A 20,491-nucleotide genomic window follows, 5' to 3' on the forward strand; every position below is an offset into this window, starting at 1 on the left:
TGTGTGTGTGTGTGTGTGTGTGTGTGTGTGTGTGTGTGTGTGTGTGTGTGTGTATGAGGGAGTTGGGGGACTTCAGAACTGTTAGGCAGATGTGCTAACCAGTTAGTGATGCCTGGTATGTACACAATGTATTAAAAATGGAGACAGCACTTTTGTCATCGCTCAGTAGTGGTCCCGAAAGATGACAAAACACACCACCTATTCTGCATGCCGTCTTTGTCAAAACCGAAATTGCAGCAAAATGTTTTACCATCACATCAGTTCCACACTCGGATGAATTAAATTTAACAAACACTGCCCCACTGTGGCAGTTACACTGTTTTACACCACTTAGTCACATAACTCAGAGAGCTATGTTTGATTTTTAAAATTAAAATATAAACCAGATCTGAATTTTTTTTTAAGTTTAGTAATATTAAATGTATATAGTTATTTTAGGTTGTAGGCTATTTTTCATCCATCCATTTTCTCTTCTGGGTCGTGGAGAACAGAAGCCTATCGTAATTGACTTGGGGCAAAACACTCGTCACCTCAGGATATCGAGACAGACGACCATTAACATGCACACTGAGTAGAAACCGAACCCACGCTGCTTGCACCAAAGTCTGGCAAATGAACTACAGTATCATCAACGGCTTCATTTCGCTATCGATCAATTGTCCGAACCGCGTAGACTCCATTTGTAAGTTTCTAAAGTTTAATTAATGAATCAATGATTGAATAAAAATGTGCACATTTTAGTAATGTTTTTATTTTATTATTTATGATAAAATAAATGATGATAAATACAAATGTGAAAATACATTTTGATTAACCAGTTTGAGTAGAATTAACGTCGTTCATGTAACAAATATTAAAGCACTCTTATTGATTTAAATGCTTGATGAACACCAGCCGCAGCCCCTCCCGGAGTAAATGATTTTACTAACAAATCACGACAAAAATTAGATTCGACATAACGCAAATTTGGATCTGACATTGGATAAAATGTCACTTGTATCTTGAGGAACGAAAAAAAAAACCTAATTTCGTCACTGAACATCGAAAATGTATTAGTACCGATTTATCCATCCATCCTCCCTCCATCCATTTTCTAATTCTGCTTGTCCTCACGAGGTTCGTCCTGGAGCCTATCTATCCCAGCTGTCTTTGGGCAGTAGAATGAATGAATGAACGAATGAATGAATGAACTTTATTTCAAAGAAAAACATTAAGACACTAGTAGCAGTATTTGAAAAGAAAGGCAAAAGTAAAGACACACACACACACACACACACACACACACACACACTGACAGATAGATAGATAGATAGATAGATAGATAGATAGATAGATAGATAGATAGATAGATAGATAGATAGATAGATAGATAGATAGATAGAGTGTGACTCTGATACTACAGTACTGCAATTGCATTTTATCATGTCATTCAATAGTCAATTACAACTTTTACATTATTTCCGGGTTTGACTTTTGTTGTGAAGGGCAAGACAGTTTACTTCCGATAACATTACTAGTCTGCTTCGAGTTTGACGCATCTTAGAAAAGTCCCGGCCGGCGCGCAGCACAGCGCCCTTGCAAGCTCCAGCTGTTCGCACCGCTGTGCTCCGGCCGTCAGCCCGCTGCCGAGGTACCCTGCGTTTCCAATGCAGCAGTGACCATGACAGGCATCGCCGCTGCTTCTTTCTTCTCCAACGCTTGCAGGTTCGGCAGCTGCGGACTCCACTTTGACTCCCTGGCCGAGCTCATCGTGCACATCGAGGATAACCACATCGGTAAGAGAGCCCGACGGCCGAGCTTCACGGTTAGCATTAGCGGCTAGGCTAACGAATTAGCCGGTGGCTTCCTGCTCCTTGACAACCCTGTTGCTAGGTGTGGTGGGAGTCGCTTTTCTGTACTTCCTGTCCATCGCACCGCGACGTAAACACAGCGATTGCCTGCTGCCATACATGTGGCTACATGTCAACGACTTTTGGACTGCACCAGGAAGAAGAGTTGTTGACATTCTATATTCTCGCTCGTGCGACATTTATTGCAACGCGAGGCCCCGCGCACCAAACTACCGGAAGTTCGGTTGCCTTGCAGACTCCACCAACCTCAAGCTACTTTAAAACTTTTGAATTGCATTTAAAATTGTCCTTTAACGAGGCACGAAAACATTTAGCTTTATTTCTGTTGTGAAGGGCGACACATTCTGAGAAGTATTTATTTATTTTAAACGTTTGTTTACTGACAGAATGCCTCCTTACTCATCAAGTATAAAATTAATTTACTAAAGTATGTTGAATTCTATTCAACTTTATGTAGCGTCAATTCAGAAGCATGGTGGCATTGTGGTTAACCACACAGTTTTGAGGTTCTGGCACAGGTTCGAATCACAGCTCTGGACTTCCTGATAGGAGTTCACATGCTCTGCCGATGCTTGCATGTAATTTCTCCAGGTACTCCGACCTTTTCCCTCTTTGCCAAAACGTGCATATTAAATCAATTGATGACACCAAAATGTCCAGAGGTCTAACTGTGAGTGCTATGTAAAGAAGTCAGTATGGAGTATAAGTGGCACCAGTCAAAAAATGAAACATGAAGAAGAAAAAAAAAAATCATATAAGTTGCATTTTGGGGTGAAATTTATTTTTACAAAAACCGAGACGAAGAAGAGTTAAAGCTTGGACTTGCACCCAAAATCCTTATTCCCTCGTCGTGAGTACATCCATAAATATTGCACAGAGCGTGCACTGTTTCACTCCGACCATTCAGAAACTCAGAGAGCTGTTCAAATGTGACATTTGGTAGGGTTATTCCGAGTACCCCAAAAAAAGAGTGCTAGAGCCCAGTCTGTCAGGCAGTACAGATGGAAGCAGTTCAAGCACAAGCTGCTGATCTGTTTATAAAACCCTATTGACACTGCACTGGGTATGAAAGTGCTGCACGGCAGCACAAAATGACCAGTTGCCAGCTTGCCCAAATTTGGAAGTGTTGACGTAGCAGCATACCAGAAGTAAAAACTGAGATTTTGCCACTGGTTAAATCTCAACTTGACAAAATGTATCTTTCATTGCTGCAAAAGAAAGCCCTCATTTTGCTTATTGTAAGAGGGAGGAGACAAGCAGCTGAGAAAAACGAACATGGATAGTTTAATCATGACGTTACCTGGAAGTACATCTCCCAAACTAACACTGAATCACTCCGCCACCTCCTGTCCTACTGGATGCGCTCTTCACACGTCACTATAACAATGCGCTCGAATGGGACATGTTCCTATTCAAGGCATCTCGCCGTCATGGCAGAAGTTCTCTTGCTGTGCTGCTCCCTGCTGCTCAGCAACGCTTCATTCTGTGGTGTCATGCCCCTCATCACATACACTACTAATTGGTTTGACGATGGTGCGCTGTGCCCCTGCTAAATGCAGTATGAAAATGGCTTAACATGGGCAGTTGGTTCTGGGCATCACAAATATGGTTTTAAAATTATTAATATATTATACAATTTTGTGGTTGACACAACTGAGTTGGTCGACTTTTTTTCCCAGCCCGAGTGCACTCAGCAGGAACAGTGGGTAGTTACAGTATACAGTAGTACTGTATTATTTTTTTATTGCTATTTTATTATTTCACTTGTTACTAATTTATTTGCTATTTTTCTTTTAGATTCAAATTATAGTTACGTTTTGGTAGTTGAGTAAATAGTAAATTTCTAAATCAAGGAATTATCGTAATCTCCCAGCCCTACTGTATGTCAGGCTGATGAAATGGCATTCGTTTTGAAGTATCGGAGCATTTTTCGAGTACAAGTGAAGATTTACAGTATGGGCACCAATTCTGGGATCAGTATTGGTGCATCCCTAATTTGCAGCCGCCTTTTACGAGACTCAAGACTTAACACACCAATAAAATAGTGACAGTGAGGAATAACAACAACAAAGTGATAAAAAGCGTAAAAGCCTGATGACGTTGGCAGAGGTAATGACGAGTTTTAGGGCGGGACTTCAAATTGTGGAACAAGTCAATATCTCCTGGTGACTGTGGAAGTGACTTCCATAGATGAGGAGCTGCACAGCTGAAAGCTCTGGATTCTTCCTGGAGTTACAGCAAGGAACATGCAGGGAGAAGAGGAGAACATATGGGATGGATGAGGGCAAAGAGCGAAGGGTGTGCCAGATTATAGACAGATGAGAAGGATCTCATGATAGGTCTAGCACTATGTGGGACAGGATCAGCACTTGCTCAATCACACGAGACAGATCTGCCCCTAAAACTGATTATTGTTTTAGGGGCAAGAAATGTGTTGTAAATATACAGTACACTGTATATTTCCATATTTTGACAAAAAGCATGCCACAGAGATGTTTTTAAGACCTCTGTCTCATCTAAGTGCGACTGTTCTGGTTTGTTCACTTGTTCCACAGTGGCATCTGCAGTGGACCGCATTCTGTATCTAATTTTTAAAACATTAATATCAGGCAAATGTCAAACCTGGCAAACTTGTTGCTGCATATGCAACAGCTTTGATCATGAAATTCTCACATCCTTGTCCGCCCTGTCTCAACTAGGACCTTGTCATTCAATATCAGGTAATGTTGTCATTATAGACTCATTCAATAGATGGCAAATTGTTCGTCTTTGTTGTTCACTGGAGTGTTTCTGTTCCTCCTGGCCTACACGTTTGACATATAAACTAGCCATGTAATAGAACTGAAGTAATCCCAAGACTAAATTCCCTTGCTGGCTCTTTAGCATGGTTAGTTTTTGCATCTGTTCCCTCCGTCTAATATTTCAGTCTCATTATTGAAGCTGACAGGACCCAGCTGCCTCTGTTGTTCTTGTTTGTTGCTTGAATGGCTTTAATATCCTCTCCCCTCTCATTGTGTGTGATGCGTGTGTCTAAGGTGTTAGTCGCAGAGGGGAAAAAAATTTCAGAAAATGACTTATTGGGGAGTAATGAGGCAATTAGTGTCCTTGGTGTGGAAAAACTTTGTGCCCCCCACACCCCCAATCCCTCAGCCCAGCCCCATCGTGTGCCCACTCAAAGAAGTGCGAAATCTTGCGTACTGTGCCAAATGCCTGTGAAGCATAATTACAGACAGAGTGCCTGATTTGGCCACTCTTCCTCCTCATCTGGCAGCCTGCTGCATGAAGCACATTCTCCTTTATAATTAGGCGCCTGGAGAACAAGCAACAACATTCTCCATCCAAAGTAACAGGCTGTCTGGTGAGGTTGGCAGACAATAGATGGCGCTACCCAGCTGCGGTTGGTGCAAAAGGGACCACATTCATATCTGGCATGTTCAGTCCCCGTCATTGGCACGGCCAGCAATTCCAAGACTTCTGTCCTCGTAGTGTGCTGATTGTAGTGTGCTGTGAATCAGCGTGGGAGTCTACCTAAGAGTATTGTGGCCTTACTGAAAAGGAAAATTATGATACCACCATGACATTCAATTCATTTCCACTTTATTTGTAGAGCGTCAAATAACAACATAAGTCATCTCAGTGCACGTTACACGCGAAGCACAGTTCTGACTCCTTATTTAAAAAAAAAAAAAAAAAAAGAACTGAGCCCCAATTGAACAACTGAATCCCGTTGTGTTCAATTTTTGACAAAAGTTACAATTTTACAAAAAGAAAGTAGTAATTTTGTGATAGTCATTATTTTATGCACAAAAACATATTTTTGAATACATTTGTCAATTTCAAGAAAAAAATCTATTATGTAAAAAAAGTTTTTTTTGTAATACTGTTTCAAGTTTACAGTAATCAAGTTGTATTTGTTCATAGTTGTGCATCATCAAGTCGTATTACAAGAAGAACGTTCAAATGTGAGCACAACAATAAAGTTGTGATAAGTCTAAATTTTACAGAAATAACGTCTAAATATTTGAAGATTTTAATTTGTAAATTTACAAGAACAAAGGGATCATTTTATGACAATACATATCGTCGCCCAGATAGCACAATTAGTAATTTTTCAGTATTTTTGGAAAACGATTTTTTTTTCCAGTTTTGATTGGGTCTTTTTCATTTCGCTTACTTGTTCACCCATCTGGTTGAGGTTTTTGGTACAATATCAATTTAAAAACATACCATTGTGTGTTCTAAAAATTGTGTTTCTTCTTGTTTTCCAAAAATATTGAAAAATGACTTCTTCTATGTGGCCGACGAGAGGTATTATTGTGAAAGAAATCTTCAACAATAATAAACATTTTTCTTGTAATATTAAAACATTTATCCCTCAATAGATTTTTTTCCCTTTGCAGTTTAAAAAAAATACACAGAATATTACACAGTACTTCACATAAATCACTACAACAATTACAATATAGCGAGAGTGAACACTGTAACATCTGCAAAAAGGGCCAAGCATACATCACTCATGCCTTCCATTTTTTTGTGAACATGTTCACCCACAATGAAAGTTTAGATACTAACAAGCACCAGAAGAAAAGCAGCTTGCGAGCAAAAGTTTCAGCGTGAAGCCTAAATCACGTTATTAAAGTTGAAAAATGTCCTTAGTGGTCTGGTGGTTATGTGTTGCAGGAAAAAACTCACTAAAATGTTTGCTTTGTTGCTAAGAAACCAGGCCTACAGTGAGTTTTTTTCGACCTGTGTGTGTGTGTGTGTGTGTGTGTGTGTGTGTGTGTGTGTGTGTGTACATATAGCGTGCGCTGCTGGGGCCTGGCGTCATGGTGGCCTGCAGTGTCCAAAGCTAGCTAACAATCAGTCTGCTTGTTGCCAAACCTCACTGGAGGCTCATTTATAAAGATTTTGCTCGACACCCCTCCCTCCACACCCCCAGAAAAACTGTGCGGAAGTAATAAATTTGGAAAAGCACTAACTAGTTCCCTGATCTGTGCACCTGGTTGGCCTAATTAGATTTCCTCGTCCCAGACACCGCTGCTCCTGTTCCTGTGCGATGACTGTCAAGACGGCAGGCTGCCGTGTCCGTCAAAACGTAGCTCATATTGATAACGTTCATGTATCAACAACGGTGTCTAGTGCAGCAGGGCAGCACAAACTATATTTGCTAGTTTCGTTGAATTTGTTTAAAAAAATAAAAAATTGCAGATTATCTCAGTTCATATGTGCTATTGTTCACAACCGGACGTTAAATAGTGAATTCCTGAGCCGATTTGAACGCTGTTGCTAGCTCAGTTGCTAGCATGTAAACAAACCATCCGGTGTGTAGATTTAGCATGTGTTGTAAACCTATTGTACATTCGTTTGAACTCTGTTTTATTTGACGATTTAATACAGTCACAATGTTAATTAGTAGTCTGAAAATGTTTTCCAAAAATGTCTGTACAAATCAAAGCCTACCTCTGATAGAGACTTCTCAATTAACAGATGTCTAATCCTCCTGCGAGGACAAAAAAATTAGCTATAATTATTACTCTACTCGCATTGATTTAGAAAACAACCGCAGCTGAAACAGTGCTGTCCGTAAATAAAATCAAACATAAATAACAAAAACAAAAAGAATGACAAAATAAACAACAAACAAGTCCTGTTTTTGAAAATGTAATTTTTAAAAATGTGAAAATATTGCCCATAATTTGGGCATATTTAATGTATAAATATTTGACTTAACAATGAAATATACCATGACTTCCACCTACTTACAGTAAATGGCCCAGCTAGGGCATCTCTTATTTTGTTAGCACGAGCTTCTGTGCTAATATGACAATGGATGGTTGCAAAGCTCAGATAAACTTTATCACACAATAAAAAAAAAGTACATTCATTTACTTGACATATTTCCATTCAGTCCAAGGATTTATTCATCAATTAAAGATTATAGTTCTGACAGTCGTACTGTGGGGTAGCAAAGTTGCTTGAAAGTTACTGGACATTGCTGTTACATGCTGCGTGTAGCTGGAAAAAGTGGCTAAAAACGCTAGACGTGTGTCTGCGTGCAGGGCTTAGTGCTCATACTGCAAATATCGTTTGAACCTCTTTCTGTGTTTTGAGTAAGCCGCGAGACAGCTTACACATGGGGCTCAACTACTCTGTTTCATTTCCTTCTTGAGGCCACATCATAATGAATCGCCTGTGCCACCGTTCCTGCTAGTGTCCCCTGCTGATCACAGCTGTCGTAAACATGTCATCGTACGGCTCGCCACTCGGCCCACCCCCCCGGTGAATCTGGCCTTGAAGGTGGATGGGGAGAGCCAGGCGACGGTGGAAATGAGAGGCGTGAGTGTGAGACGGTGAGGGTAGGGCGAAAGGGTCGTAGAGGGCGTTGTTAGCCTGTAGCAGGCATCACTTCCTCCATTGCCTTCAGAAGGTTTGTTGATCAGGACTTGGTTTCTTGTTGTACGCCGTCATTGAGGTGCCATTGAGAGCATGTTACGACGACAAACTGAGGATGGGCATTTGAAAGAATTTCCTTGATCAATATGAATGTCCTAATTGGAATATATCTCGTCCTGTTTTTTTGATCCCACCGTCTGATTGAAAAGATTCATGCTACCCGAATGAGTTGTGTCACTCTATATTGCTCAACTTCCATTGATGTTTTGTTATTCCTCTTTAGACCACACACAAGAGTCCTGCATTGCAATTTAGTAAGTGGGCAGGTAGATTCTTTTTTTTGATCAACTCCGAGCATGTTGAGCACTTGAAGACCCACCAAACATTACACCTTGTATGTTAACAGTCACCTAAGTCTTTAGAAGGGCCTCTGTAACTAGTTATGGTAACGAAAACCCTCCTTTCTTCGCCTGCTAATTTTTGCCCACCAAAGTAGACCACCAATGTAGTTTGCTTAAAGGGGTTCCTATCTCAAATTGAGCCTTCCTCCTGGTCCCCCCCTGGTCCTGACCTGACTGCTGGTGGGGCCCCAAAAGAAGAGGAGAGGCTGTAAGGAATTGCCCCCCGGAGACCATCCATCTCCGTAGTCCCCACGTGAGGTGTGCGTGATTTACAGCGTGTGGGAACAGATTGATGCGCTGCTGTTTGAGCGGGCTGCCATTCCACTCGCGGAGGCTCATTAGTGAACTTCTGCTGGGCTTCCGCATACCAATGGACAACGTTCACATCAACATCGACTCCGGGAGCCGCCTCTGGCATTTGGCCGTTGTTAGCATCTTGACTACGCTGTTTCCGTGACTTTGGATGAAGGGCGGAGAGTGGCGGTGCTGTCCCGCTCACCACAGCCACTGCTAATGAAACACTTGCTTACGTTATGGAGTGGCCTTGAGTGTCAAGATGTTGAGCTGTTCTCAGAACCCTTCCTACCACTATCATAAAACGATTCTGTGTTGTTAGTCAAGCAGGCAGACTTTGGGCAATTACTGCAGAATGTTCTGTGTCTTTGGAAACCTTAATTATATGGAAAACAACACTTGCGCGTACACTGGACCCTTTATTAGGTACGTCTGCAGAGCATAAAGAGATCTAAGAAAAGAACTATCACAAATTATGCATTTGCAAAGATAATAATACTCAGTGGAGTGTTGTTCACAATGGACATCATTCTATAGAACAATATAGATAATTTTATGCCGATAACAATATATACTCCAATTACATTTATTTTCTCTTAGGTTTTCTCCTTTTATTGATTTTATCGAAAACCCAAAATAAATGGTAAAAACAAATAAAAATTGAGGAATTGCGAGTACCAATACCAGGAATCGTATCGGGCCGATATCGGCCTTTTTACAAGGTATCGAGACCTCACGAAGGCTGCCGATACCAGTCACCGGCGCCCTCTTATGGCCGTTGGCCTACTAGGAAGTAAATGGCGTGCATGACTGACAGATTGTTTTGTAAGTGAGCTGCATCCATGTCAAACCGGGAATCCGTGACACTTGCCAGACTGTTCAACTCAGCTCACAAGTGACCCGGGTCACATTTGACAGTAACATTTGCCTCTCGAGCAACGTCATTACTGCTGCCCGGTCTCCAGTCATGACTAATTGACACTCAATTATTATGCATTAGATGTTTGGTCAAAATTACACAATATAAATGAGGGCGATATATTGTACAGTAGGGGTTTTTTGGTTTTGGTTTTGTTTTGTTTTTTGTTTTTTTTAAATCGCATTACAATATAAAGTCCCCTCCAAAAGTATCGAAACGGCATCGTCAGTTCCTTTCTTTTTGGTATATTCTAAAGATTTCACATGAACAATAACATTTGGGGCTCGGATCAAAAGATGAATCTCTGAATTTCTTTTGTTTGAAGCCGCCCATTTTTCAAGTAAGCAAAAGTATTAGAACGGACGTTATTAAATTCTCTTCAAGTGACCAACGTTGCATAAATGCTGGCATTACCCTTCCTCACAATAACTGCATCAATCTTGAGACCCCTTGACTTCGCCCCACTATTGTATTGTTCATTTCAAATGCTTTTACAGACCTTTACTCCAGCCTCTTTCAGTTCTTTATTTCTGGGGGTATCTCCCCTCACTCTCCAAGAGGTAAAATGCAAGCTCTCCTAAATTAAGGTCCAGTGATTAACTTGGCCATTCGAAGACCTTCCACTTTTTCTCACTGCTGAAGTTCTTTGTTGTGTTCCCACATATTTGGTATTGGAGTAATCTGAAAGTCATATGTATTCAAATTACATTACTATTATGGTACTTGGATTCCGTTCCGAACAGGTAACTGTATCAGAATACGTTTTTCAAGTCACCCTCCCAACCCTGATTGTTATATCCTACAGCTCTACTCAGTGGGCAGCAAAGTGACTGGCGACCATTCCCATGTTTACTCTCTCGGCCAAAAGTCTACCCCTCCCCCCCCATAAAAAAAAAAAAACTTTTCTCAAGTCAGGTGATGTGAGTCATTTGCTGACAGTTGCATTAGGCCTTATTATGTTTGGTACCACGAACAAAGTTGCACCACAAACAGCCCTGGGGCGTAAGCTGCAGTGAGTAAACGAGCTGGTGGATGGAAACAAGCCACATGGGGGTAGCAGTCGTTCGCAGCTCAAGTCAGAGGTATAGGCAGACAGGAAGGCGGAGCTCCAGAGCCCAGCTAAGTTTTATGAGCCATCTCTCTTCTCCCACATGGACGCTGCTGTGAGGAACCTTTGAAGTCGGGCCTGCTTCACCTCAGGGTGTGCAGTTTGGCCATTGTTGTACATTTAGCCCTGCTCAACAAGATGGATGCCTGGCTCCCAGCTCAGTGTGTGTTCAGTGTATTCATGAATGAGCAATTCGGGGGGTTACAGTATGTGTGGGTGTGCTAAGCAGCCTTTCAAAAAGTACAGTGTTGAAGATTAGGATGGGAAAAAAAAGCTAATAGCGGTTACAACAATAGCAAATAAGAGACGAAGCGTGCTTGCGTCGAGCTGCTTGTCACTCTCACTTGAAGTTGACCGTTAAACTGACGCATCAAGAAAAGAAAAGTGAATTTTGTGTATTTGAACTGCAAAATGTTCAAACCACCCATGTCATTTCATCGAACGAAAGGCTCATGCCAAGATATATTGTATAATAGGCTCATCGATATGAGCGTAATTTTAACGCTTCAGTCAATTGCAACTTTAAGGAGTGTATCAGCAACGCATACAAAGAGAACGTGCTACAGTGCTCACAGGCATGTATAATATTCTCTTTCTCTCTGCGCTGTGGGAGCGACGACAATTACTGGAGCTCAGAGCAAGAAGTCTCGCTCTTAATTAGGCTTCGAGTCGACCGTAGTGCTGCCTTTCATCTTGCAAGACACGCAACTCTATATTCAGACTTTCCTGCTCTGGACTGTAAAAGACATCAAACAAAACAATAGGTTAAAAATCTGCGATACAGCAGGGGCACAAATAAACCGCGACATAGTGGAGGAAGAATTGTTAAGTCTCAAAATAATGGCAACAAACCATTTAAAAATTAATCATCATAAAAATAATAATCTGCCCTTTGTTTATTAAAACAAAGTTGGGACTCGAGATGGGAGCAGTAATTGCTTCATTGAGTTTTAATTTTTTCCCCAAAGTTATGTTAATTGTGTGGCTTTTTTTTTTGGTGGTGTGCTATTTAAAAAATAATAATCATAAAAATAATAATATGCCCTTTGTTTATTAAAACAAAATTGGGACTTAAGATGGGAGCAATAATTGCTAAATTGATTTTTATTTTTTTTTTCCCAAAATTCTGTTAGTTGTGTGGCTTTTTTTTTTTTTTTTTGGTGTTGTAGCAAAAAAAAAATAATAATAATAATAAGTTCACTACTTGGCTGCAACCAGCAGAGGCGCTGTTGATGCGGTTCGCTTGCTGTCTGGAGAAATGATGTCAGCCAAGAAAATGAGTATTCATCCACGTATTATCACACAACCTCGTCCGGGTTCCAACATTGTGCCATTGAATGAAGAAGGCTCAAGCAAACCTTTTTGTCCCCCTCAGACACGGACCCCCGCCTTCTGGAGAAGCAGGAGCAGCAGCAGCCCACCTATGTTGCCCTCAGTTACATTAACAGGTAACCAAATGCTCCAAGCGACAAGATGAGTCCATCCACTTCACCGTGTTTCAACAAACGCTGGGATGTGCGCCGCCGAGGTTTAGCGCTGAGCCGTATGAAAGCTCCTTTGGAGACCCGACTGCCGTTTCAGACGTCATCTGGGGGATCGTTTCGAGAAGTTGAATCACGATTCGGTAGCTGGTTTTGTTTTTACAACACCGAGTCAACTTTGATTTGGTGACTGAGTCGCGCATTACGGAGAAACCTCTGCTGATGCGTTCCCAGCCTACGTAAAAGCACGTTTATGTGGTTATCACTTAATTGAATTCCATTTTTTTTGCTCGAACATGTTCATTTTTATGACGTGCATTTAAACCAAGTGTCCATAAATCCCATGTGTTTGCCTTTTTATAGGACTAGAGCTGGCAGTGTTTTTTTTTTTTCTTCTTCTTCTTACCCAACCCTGCAAACTTTGGACTAAAAGCATTTGAGTCACCATTTTTTTGTTCTCTAAGAAGGAGCTGAAGAGCAGAATTCACAGCAGTTGTGATGGTCCATTAGTAGAACAATAAATGTTGTGGTTTAATTAAAATTGGTAATTAAGCAGTCCCGTTCATTATGTTGCTGTCTGGTCACATTTTGACATCATGACTCCAGTAATTTGCCATTGTGATACACAGAAATGGCAACTTAGCTTAGTCTCTCACGGCAGGCTGCAACAAAGTTACGGAGAGACTGGAAGAGTTACAGAGAGGCACTGATCAAGCACCTATTCAGAATTTTGGCATTCGACTCCTTGTTTGCGAACAGAAAGTTGTGCGAAAGGTACTAAACCATTGAACATGAGCAACCAGAAGTTTAGAGAAGGTAAAAGTGAGGACAAAAACGTCTGCTAAATTGGCACCCCAAAGAAAAGAGTCTTGCCAAATTTGAGTGATTTTAAAAAAAAAAATAAAAAATCCAAATAAGCTCTCTTCTGTGGATTAATACCTCATTGTTTTCCTGCAGGTTCATGACCGAAGCAGCCAGGCGAGAGCACGAGGCGCTGAAGAAGAAGATGCAGCCCAAGTTGTCTCTGTGTTTAACGGGAAGCCTGTGTCGCGGCGGCGTGTCGGCGGCGCCGCCTCGCCACGCCAGCGGCAGCCTCACCCCTCCGGTCACCCCGCCCATCACCCCCTCCTCGTCTTTTCGCAGCATCACGCCCACAGGTAACCTTTAGCGCCACGCGGCCAGCTCGCACCTCGCTCTCAACCCGTTCATTGTATCCCGCCTTTAAACTGGCTCGCCATCACCATGACGACAATCTGATAAGGAAACACCTCGATGACGCGACTCTTCAAACGCACACACGCAGGCAGCGAGTGCGACGAAGAGGAGGTGGACTTCGAGGAGTCCGACAGCGACGAGTCGTGGACCACCGAGAGCGCCATCAGCTCCCAATCCATCCTCAGCTCCATGTGCATGAACGGCGGCGACGAAAAACCCTTTGCCTGCCCCATCCCGGGCTGCAAAAAGAGATACAAGGTTGCTGCAACACTACGTTCACCATCAGATGCCTGGGTGGAGGAATCCTCTGAGGATAAAGTCATGCAAGAATATAAGAATAGGTTGGAAATATTGGGGGGGGGTGGAGATATAAGTCTTAAATAAAAAAATTCGCTCTGATTTCAAATGAAAGTCCTAATCCGACAAGAATGAATTTGTTGGAATATTACAAGAGTAATGTTGTAAATCTACAAGAATATGGTGTGACTATTATGAGAGTCAAAATATTGAAAGAAAAATGATACGAAAATCATAAAAGAATAAAAGCGTCAATTGCAAGAATGAAGTGGTAATATCACAAGAAGAAATTATATATATATATAATTTAAAAAAATAAAAAATCCAACTTAATATTACAAGAACAAGTTGTAGTATTCAGATAAGGAATTAAATGAGAATAACATTGAAATACTGAGAGATAAAAGTTGGAAAGTTGGAATTCTCAGAAAAATAAATTCATTTCAAATGACGGTGGTGGTATTGCAAGAAAAAGCCCAAATTTGACCAGAGTTATGTTTTAATATTATGAGAGTAAGGTGATATTAGATTTTTTTTTTTTTTTTTATGTACTGGACATATAAAAGTCCTCATTTCACAACAGTAAAGTTTAAAGAGTTCAAGAGAGTCATGTTTTATGAGCATTAAATACTGTATTACCAGAGAAAAGTCCACATTTTACCAGACTGAAGTCAACATTTGACAAGAGTTAATTCATACCACAAACTATTAAGTAATCATTTTGAAAAAATCTGCTCCCATGTGTTGTAAGTTCACACCAAGTACAACTTGTTTTCTCCTCGCAGAACGTCAACGGGATCAAGTATCACGCCAAGAACGGCCACCGGACGCAGATCCGAGTGCGCAAGCCCTTCAAGTGCCGCTGCGGCAAGAGCTACAAGACATCTCAGGGTCTCCGGCACCACACCATCAACTTCCACCCGCCCGTCTCCGTTGACCTCATCCATCGCAAGATGCAGCAGTAGCGCCCCAGGTGGACCACATCCACCGTCACCAGCAGACTTTTCTTCTTCATCATCTTCTCTTCTGCTCACCGTGTGCTATGACACTAGATTTTTTTTTTTTTTTTTTTGCATGCTTTGAAATGAGATTTTATACTGAATGTTCAATCTTATGAGTAGGTCACCATTTTGTAATTTGCACATTGAAGCTGCGATTTTTTTACTTTTTTGTTTTTTTTAACTTTGGACTTCAACTGTGCATGTTGGTGATCATGTAAATAAGACTGAAATGGGATTTTGTTTTTAACCTTGCAAAATGCCTTTGTCATTCAACAATGTGCCAAACGGGGGACCCAAATATGCATACTGGCCACAATATTAGGTACACCTGCACAGTCTTCGTCATGACAAGGGCTGCTGTTCTCAATATGATACGGCTCACTTTTTACAAGGCATTTAACATGATTGAACCAGAACTGTTCATTGTCTTGGTGTGAATGTGTGCGTGAATGCTTCTTTGTCTACATGTGATCTGCAGTTAGTGGGTGTACCCCCATCTCTCTCCCGAGGTGGAGCTGGGATGTGCTCCAGCATACCGAAATGAGGCGGAGCAATATAGAAAATCGATGGATGGAAATAACTGATGTTGTAGCCATTTGAGGAAAAAGAAGTGTAATTAGGGAGGGAAGAGGGGGAGGGGAATGTGCTACTACTTTTTCCTGGGTCACAGGTGTGCTGAAGCCAATCCCATCTGACTGGGCAAAATGCGGTGTACATCCTGGAATAGTTGTCAGCCCAGGTATTTTTATTAATAGAATCAAACTTTTCTGCTTTTATTCTCTTACCACCATTTTTCTTGAAGTATTTCTGCAATGTTACATTGTCGCTCTATTTCTCCTTTATAACTGAAATACATTTTTTATTGTTGTGGCCAGTGTGGATATGTTAGCCAGCATTTGACTTCATTTCAATCAATTTGGGTCCCCCCCCCACCCCTCCCTTCCAAATCACCAACACCCGAGTGCCTGAGGGTGAACTCAGGTAACATTTGCAAAGCATTTCAGCAACCCTCCCCAACATGTGTTCAGCCAGTGTTTAAGCTCTCCTCTGCTATCATTTAGCTTCATTTTACCTATGCAGTTTTGGAAGCACTTTTTGTTTTTTGGAACAAGTTGCCAACGAATGAGCATTTTTGTCAACCTCACGTTCCTAGTGTATGTAAATATATACAGTAAATGTGGAAGCCATTTGCAAAAATGAGCACCAAAGTTAAAAGAGTATTTTGCGTTTTGTGACGTTCGTCCTTGCCTTGAATTGTGAACCATTCCGTGATGACTGTGGAGGGGCCCAAAAGCTTCCCTGTCCTGTGAAGCCATGTTAGACGGCAGGGGTGGGAAACCTTTTTCTGATCTGTCTGTATGAAATCCTTCCAAGGCCAAAAAATTCCATGAGTATTTATGGGTTAAATGTCAAGGGCAGGAGGGGGATTTTTTTCCAACAGTTCCAAAGAGGTTGTATTTGGCCCTCTATACGTAGGTTCCCCACCCCTGCTATAAAGTGGGGCCTTGACTTGTCTTTGTACTAGTTTTCATATTGCTCCAGCATAATTATAGCGTATCGTTGAACCTAACTAAAGGTTACCATGTTTAAAAATTGTCTTGGCATGGAACTTCAGTCTAATGGCAAGTTGCGTCAGTATTGTACTGCCAAAAATCTTGATTTTAGCATACAGTGAATGTATTAGCAGTAAAGTGCATCAAATTATATTTTCGTATGTTCCTAGGGCACTATTGTGTAATGAGTAAATGCAAATAGAATATTGTTGACGTACTGTATTTCCCCCAAAAAGCTGCTTCATTTTTCAAATAAAAGGTGTTCTGATGTTTAAAAGGATCTTTATTATTTCCATGAACAGAGAAAACAAATACATGAAGAAAAAGAATAACGGTAAAACTGGAACTCAACAACATGCAATGACTCACCAACTAAATACTCAAAGCCGATAGAAGAGAAACGCGGTGGTACACAGTTATCAATGCTGTCACAATATCATTGGTGTACTTATTCTAAAATATATCTGACCATTCTGTGTAATGTCTGCATATCATGGAACGTGGGCACACACCCGCCCACACACACACGTACGCACACACACACACAGGCTTTTTGTAAAGCAGGAGTGAAGAACCTGCTTTGGTTGTAATGATATTACGTTATGAGTATGTGTGGCTGGCTGGTTACAAGAGGTCGCATATGTCCCCCGCCCCTGGCCATAAGGGTCCCACCTCTAAGATATCTTCAACAGTGTAAGGTTAAACATTTGGTTTTCAGGATTATCTGTAAATTGGAAATGCTAATTAACAGCATTTCCACACACAAAAAAAAAAACCAGAAGGAAACTCAAAAGAATTCTGATTTACTGCCAAGCGCCTGTCTATGAAAGAAAGCGGTACAGGATGGATGTTAACACCACCGTCATGCACCAAACGAGAGCATCAATGTGTCAGCGGCGGCTAATCAAATTCGAGCAGGTGACCGTCGAAGTGGGTGAGCACGTGGTTCTCAAAGGCCTTCTGGTCGCAGTCCAGCGGGAACTGCTCACTGCACATGGGGCAGATCTTCCAGTGGCTCTCCACGTGCTCCTCGAACTTGGATTGGTCGTAGTTGGGTGGGAAGATGACCTCACACAGCGGGCATCGCTTCATGTCCATGCTGCATGCACGCACACAGGGAAGCATTATTTAAATTATAAGATGTTGTTTGTCAGCAGCAGAAGTACTCACACTTTAAAAAAAGACTGGTAAAAGAAGTACTGATTCAACGCTGGTACTTCAGTAAAAATAAACAAGTACATCTTGAAATTTGGTCAAAAACTATCTGGAAAAGTTTACTTGCATCTCAGATTTGAAAAAAAGTATTATTATATCTATTATATGAAGTGAGGAAGAAACAGCTGTTAAAAATCGTTTTTACTTTTACTTTTCCAAGTATATTTCAGAGCCTGTACTTTTCCACAGTTGAGTAATTCTTTGAATGAGAACCTAAGTTATTTTTCACCCAAGTAATTGCACTTCTATCCAAGTACTTCCCACCCCCCGATCTCTGATGAGCAAGCAGCCAAGTGATGACGTGGGCAAAGCAGACGCACAAGGTAGTAAAGCACACGTCTGATGCGACGTGGGTGGGCCGCCTCCCCGCACGCTAAAGGCTGGGTAGCGTGGGGGGTTTTGTATGGCAGAACAAACACGTTACACATGTTACCATGCACGGCGTTCGTAAAGCGCTGTCGATGGCAAACTGGCTCGTCGTTTATGAAAAGGTGTTTTACCTTGGCTCAAAGCAAAAGGGAGTTTGCCCATCATTCACAAACGGGGTGGGGGGTTCTGTTGCGGTGGGCTTCGCGTTGATGTTAACCTGAGAGGTGATACATACAATCATTAACCATTGACAACAATCTGGTCGAATTCTAAATTGTTTCAATGCCATCATAAAAAAAAGTAACACATTCAACAACGCTATGCAGTGGAATGCAGTTTTCAAATCGGAAAGGCTGCAATTTTTTTTTGGGGGGGGGGTGCTGCTTATGCGCAGCAACTAACGATCTGCAAAATAGCGTGCAGCAAACATTACATACAACAAGGTGATTTCTGTCACACTGAGCAATGCTAGACGGCATCAATATAGAATACCGCCTTTGGAGAGTAGGTTCCAAATCTCTCCCTTTGGGGAAATTTATACCTTGTATCAAATATACCATCTGTAACGTGCACCGCAAGCTGGAACTAAAAAGTGTAGCGTATAAATCAGAGGTGAGAAAGGAGAGCCCTCTCATTGTTTTAGATTACAAAGAATCCAGTAATATTTGGCGCATGCACGCGCACGCACTTTTCCTCTTTGCAAACACTGGTACTCTTCTGTGGTGACGTGACACACACGCACACGCACGCGCACACGCACACGCACACGCACGCACACGCACACACAAAAAGAAATGGTAAGCATTCACTCAAGTCTCCAAAAATTTGCAAAAAACAAGGAGAGGCTGTTACGTTGTTGTTGTTGTTGTTTCTTGGCGTATCCTCAGATTCCTCGACGCCTTCGGGCTGAACCTGGTGGCGGGTGGGTTGGATGCACACCACGTTGCTGTCCCAGGAGGGCGGGCCCACAGGAGGGAAGCAAAGCAGCTGCTCATCCGACAGCTCGTCATCGTTGTCGTCACCTGCGCAGTGGGAGAAAGAGCGACTGAGAATGAGGGGGGATTTTTACCGGTCGTGTACAGCGTTGATTACAAATGACTTTGAATGTTCTTTGGCTAAGTTTTGTTTCTAGCAAATCATCAACTTCGAATTTTATGGCTGCAACAAAAGGAGGGACAGGGTCATGTGCACCACTGGGTTGCATCACCTTTTCTTTTAACAACATTCAATAAATGTGTGGAGACTCAGCACACTAATTATTGAAGCTTTGTCGATGGAATTCCCATTCTATTTTGCGCTTCATAATCCGGTGCACATTTTCAACGAGAGACAGCTCTGACTTTCTTTGATGAACACTGAACATTTGGTTCAATTCCAAACTGTACGACTTTAGAGGTTCCAATGTAAGCCTCCATTCTGAAGATGGCGTGAACCAACCTTTTGAGTCAGTGTATGGGTTCCCAAAGTACAGCTTGGTGGGACTCTGAGACACCAACAGAGGGGTGGGGGCATCCTGGGCGTAGGGTACGGGGTACTGCAGGAATAAAGGCACACTGGACTGAACATTCTCCGCACCGGCTCTCCCACTGGCCCCCTGCTCTGCCTTCTTGCTGCTCTTCTGAAGCTCCTAGAGAGGCAAAGGCAGGGTTGGAATAACTATGACACATTCAGTATTAATATGCAAGGTGTCCCAATTATTTTTGTAGTCTAATAACATAGCTTGTTTCCACGAGCCTAAGCTTAGGGAACACATACTGTGGTGCATTTCTGTCTCGATTTCAAACCGTTCCCACATGTCTTAACGTTGGCGACATGCTTTCGACCAAATACCACACCACACTTTCCAGCCTGTATTTGACCCCTCCCTGAAATTAGCCTCTATTTAAGGGGGTCCTTGTCTCATTAAAATGGGCCAACGATGCACCGCACCCCGTCTCCTGGGGTCCAATACCGGCTATGGATTTCATTAACATGACAACAAGGGCCAGAGCGAATGAGGTACTACTTGTTGAGTGCCAAATCTAAAATAGTAAGTGTGTGTATCAATAAAATTTTGTGAAATCAATATCAAATCTAGATCCGTTTGAACAAGTTGTCAGAATGTTGTTTTGACAAAAAAAAAATCTTTTTCAACTTGAAACGTATTTAATCTGGCGTAGATCTTGGCCAGGTCTTTCATAGGTGTAAAAAAATACAGAAATGTTGACATAATAGTTCATCTTCATGCTAAAATAAGTATCTTTTTTAAAATAATTGTTATAATTAATTATGGTAACTCACTATTTATTAGAACACAAAATCTATTATTTCTATATGTTTTTTTTGTTTGTTTTTAATTCTACTACTTACAATACATTAAATCAATCAATTTGCTCGGTCGGCCAAAAAAAAAAAA

At 41.6% G+C, this 20,491-nt stretch overlaps 2 protein-coding genes across 11 annotated transcripts in view; one reads left to right on the forward strand and one right to left on the reverse strand.

The window, feature by feature from the left end:
* Positions 1-1,250: 1,250 nt before the first annotated feature.
* Positions 1,251-20,491, reverse strand: part of tax1bp1b (Tax1 (human T-cell leukemia virus type I) binding protein 1b) — a 35,025-nt gene continuing 15,784 nt past the window's right edge. For 8 of the 9 annotated variants that reach the window (XM_019886301.1, XM_019886298.1, XM_019886305.1 and 5 more), the window contains 4 exons: positions 19,534-19,723; positions 18,949-19,118; positions 18,228-18,313; positions 16,778-17,611 (listed from right to left, as the gene is read on the reverse strand). In XM_019886301.1, coding sequence (XP_019741860.1) covers positions 17,413-17,611; positions 18,228-18,313; positions 18,949-19,118; positions 19,534-19,723 — 645 coding nt within the window. In that variant the 3' untranslated portion in view covers positions 16,778-17,412. Of the gene's footprint in view, positions 1,291-16,777; positions 17,612-18,227; positions 18,314-18,948; positions 19,119-19,533; positions 19,724-20,491 lie in introns of those variants that run through there. The other variant, XR_002170186.1, reaches the window with a different exon arrangement.
* Positions 1,382-15,369, forward strand: jazf1b (JAZF zinc finger 1b). 2 transcript variants are annotated; one of them, XM_019886311.1, is made up of 5 exons: positions 1,382-1,775; positions 12,341-12,413; positions 13,404-13,603; positions 13,708-13,919; positions 14,744-15,369. In XM_019886311.1, the coding sequence occupies exons 1-5, from the start codon at positions 1,661-1,663 to the stop codon at positions 14,921-14,923; spliced, it is 780 nt and encodes a 259-aa protein (XP_019741870.1). In that variant the 5' UTR covers positions 1,382-1,660; the 3' UTR covers positions 14,924-15,369. The 2 variants fall into 2 exon arrangements, with proteins under 2 accessions (XP_019741870.1, XP_019741871.1); XM_019886312.1 differs by having other exon boundaries at positions 1,391-1,775; positions 13,750-13,919.

Source organism: Hippocampus comes, unplaced genomic scaffold (assembly GCF_001891065.2).
Source record: "Hippocampus comes isolate QL1 unplaced genomic scaffold, H_comes_QL1_v1.1 scaffold335, whole genome shotgun sequence".
Lineage (NCBI taxonomy): Eukaryota > Metazoa > Chordata > Actinopteri > Syngnathiformes > Syngnathidae > Hippocampus > Hippocampus comes.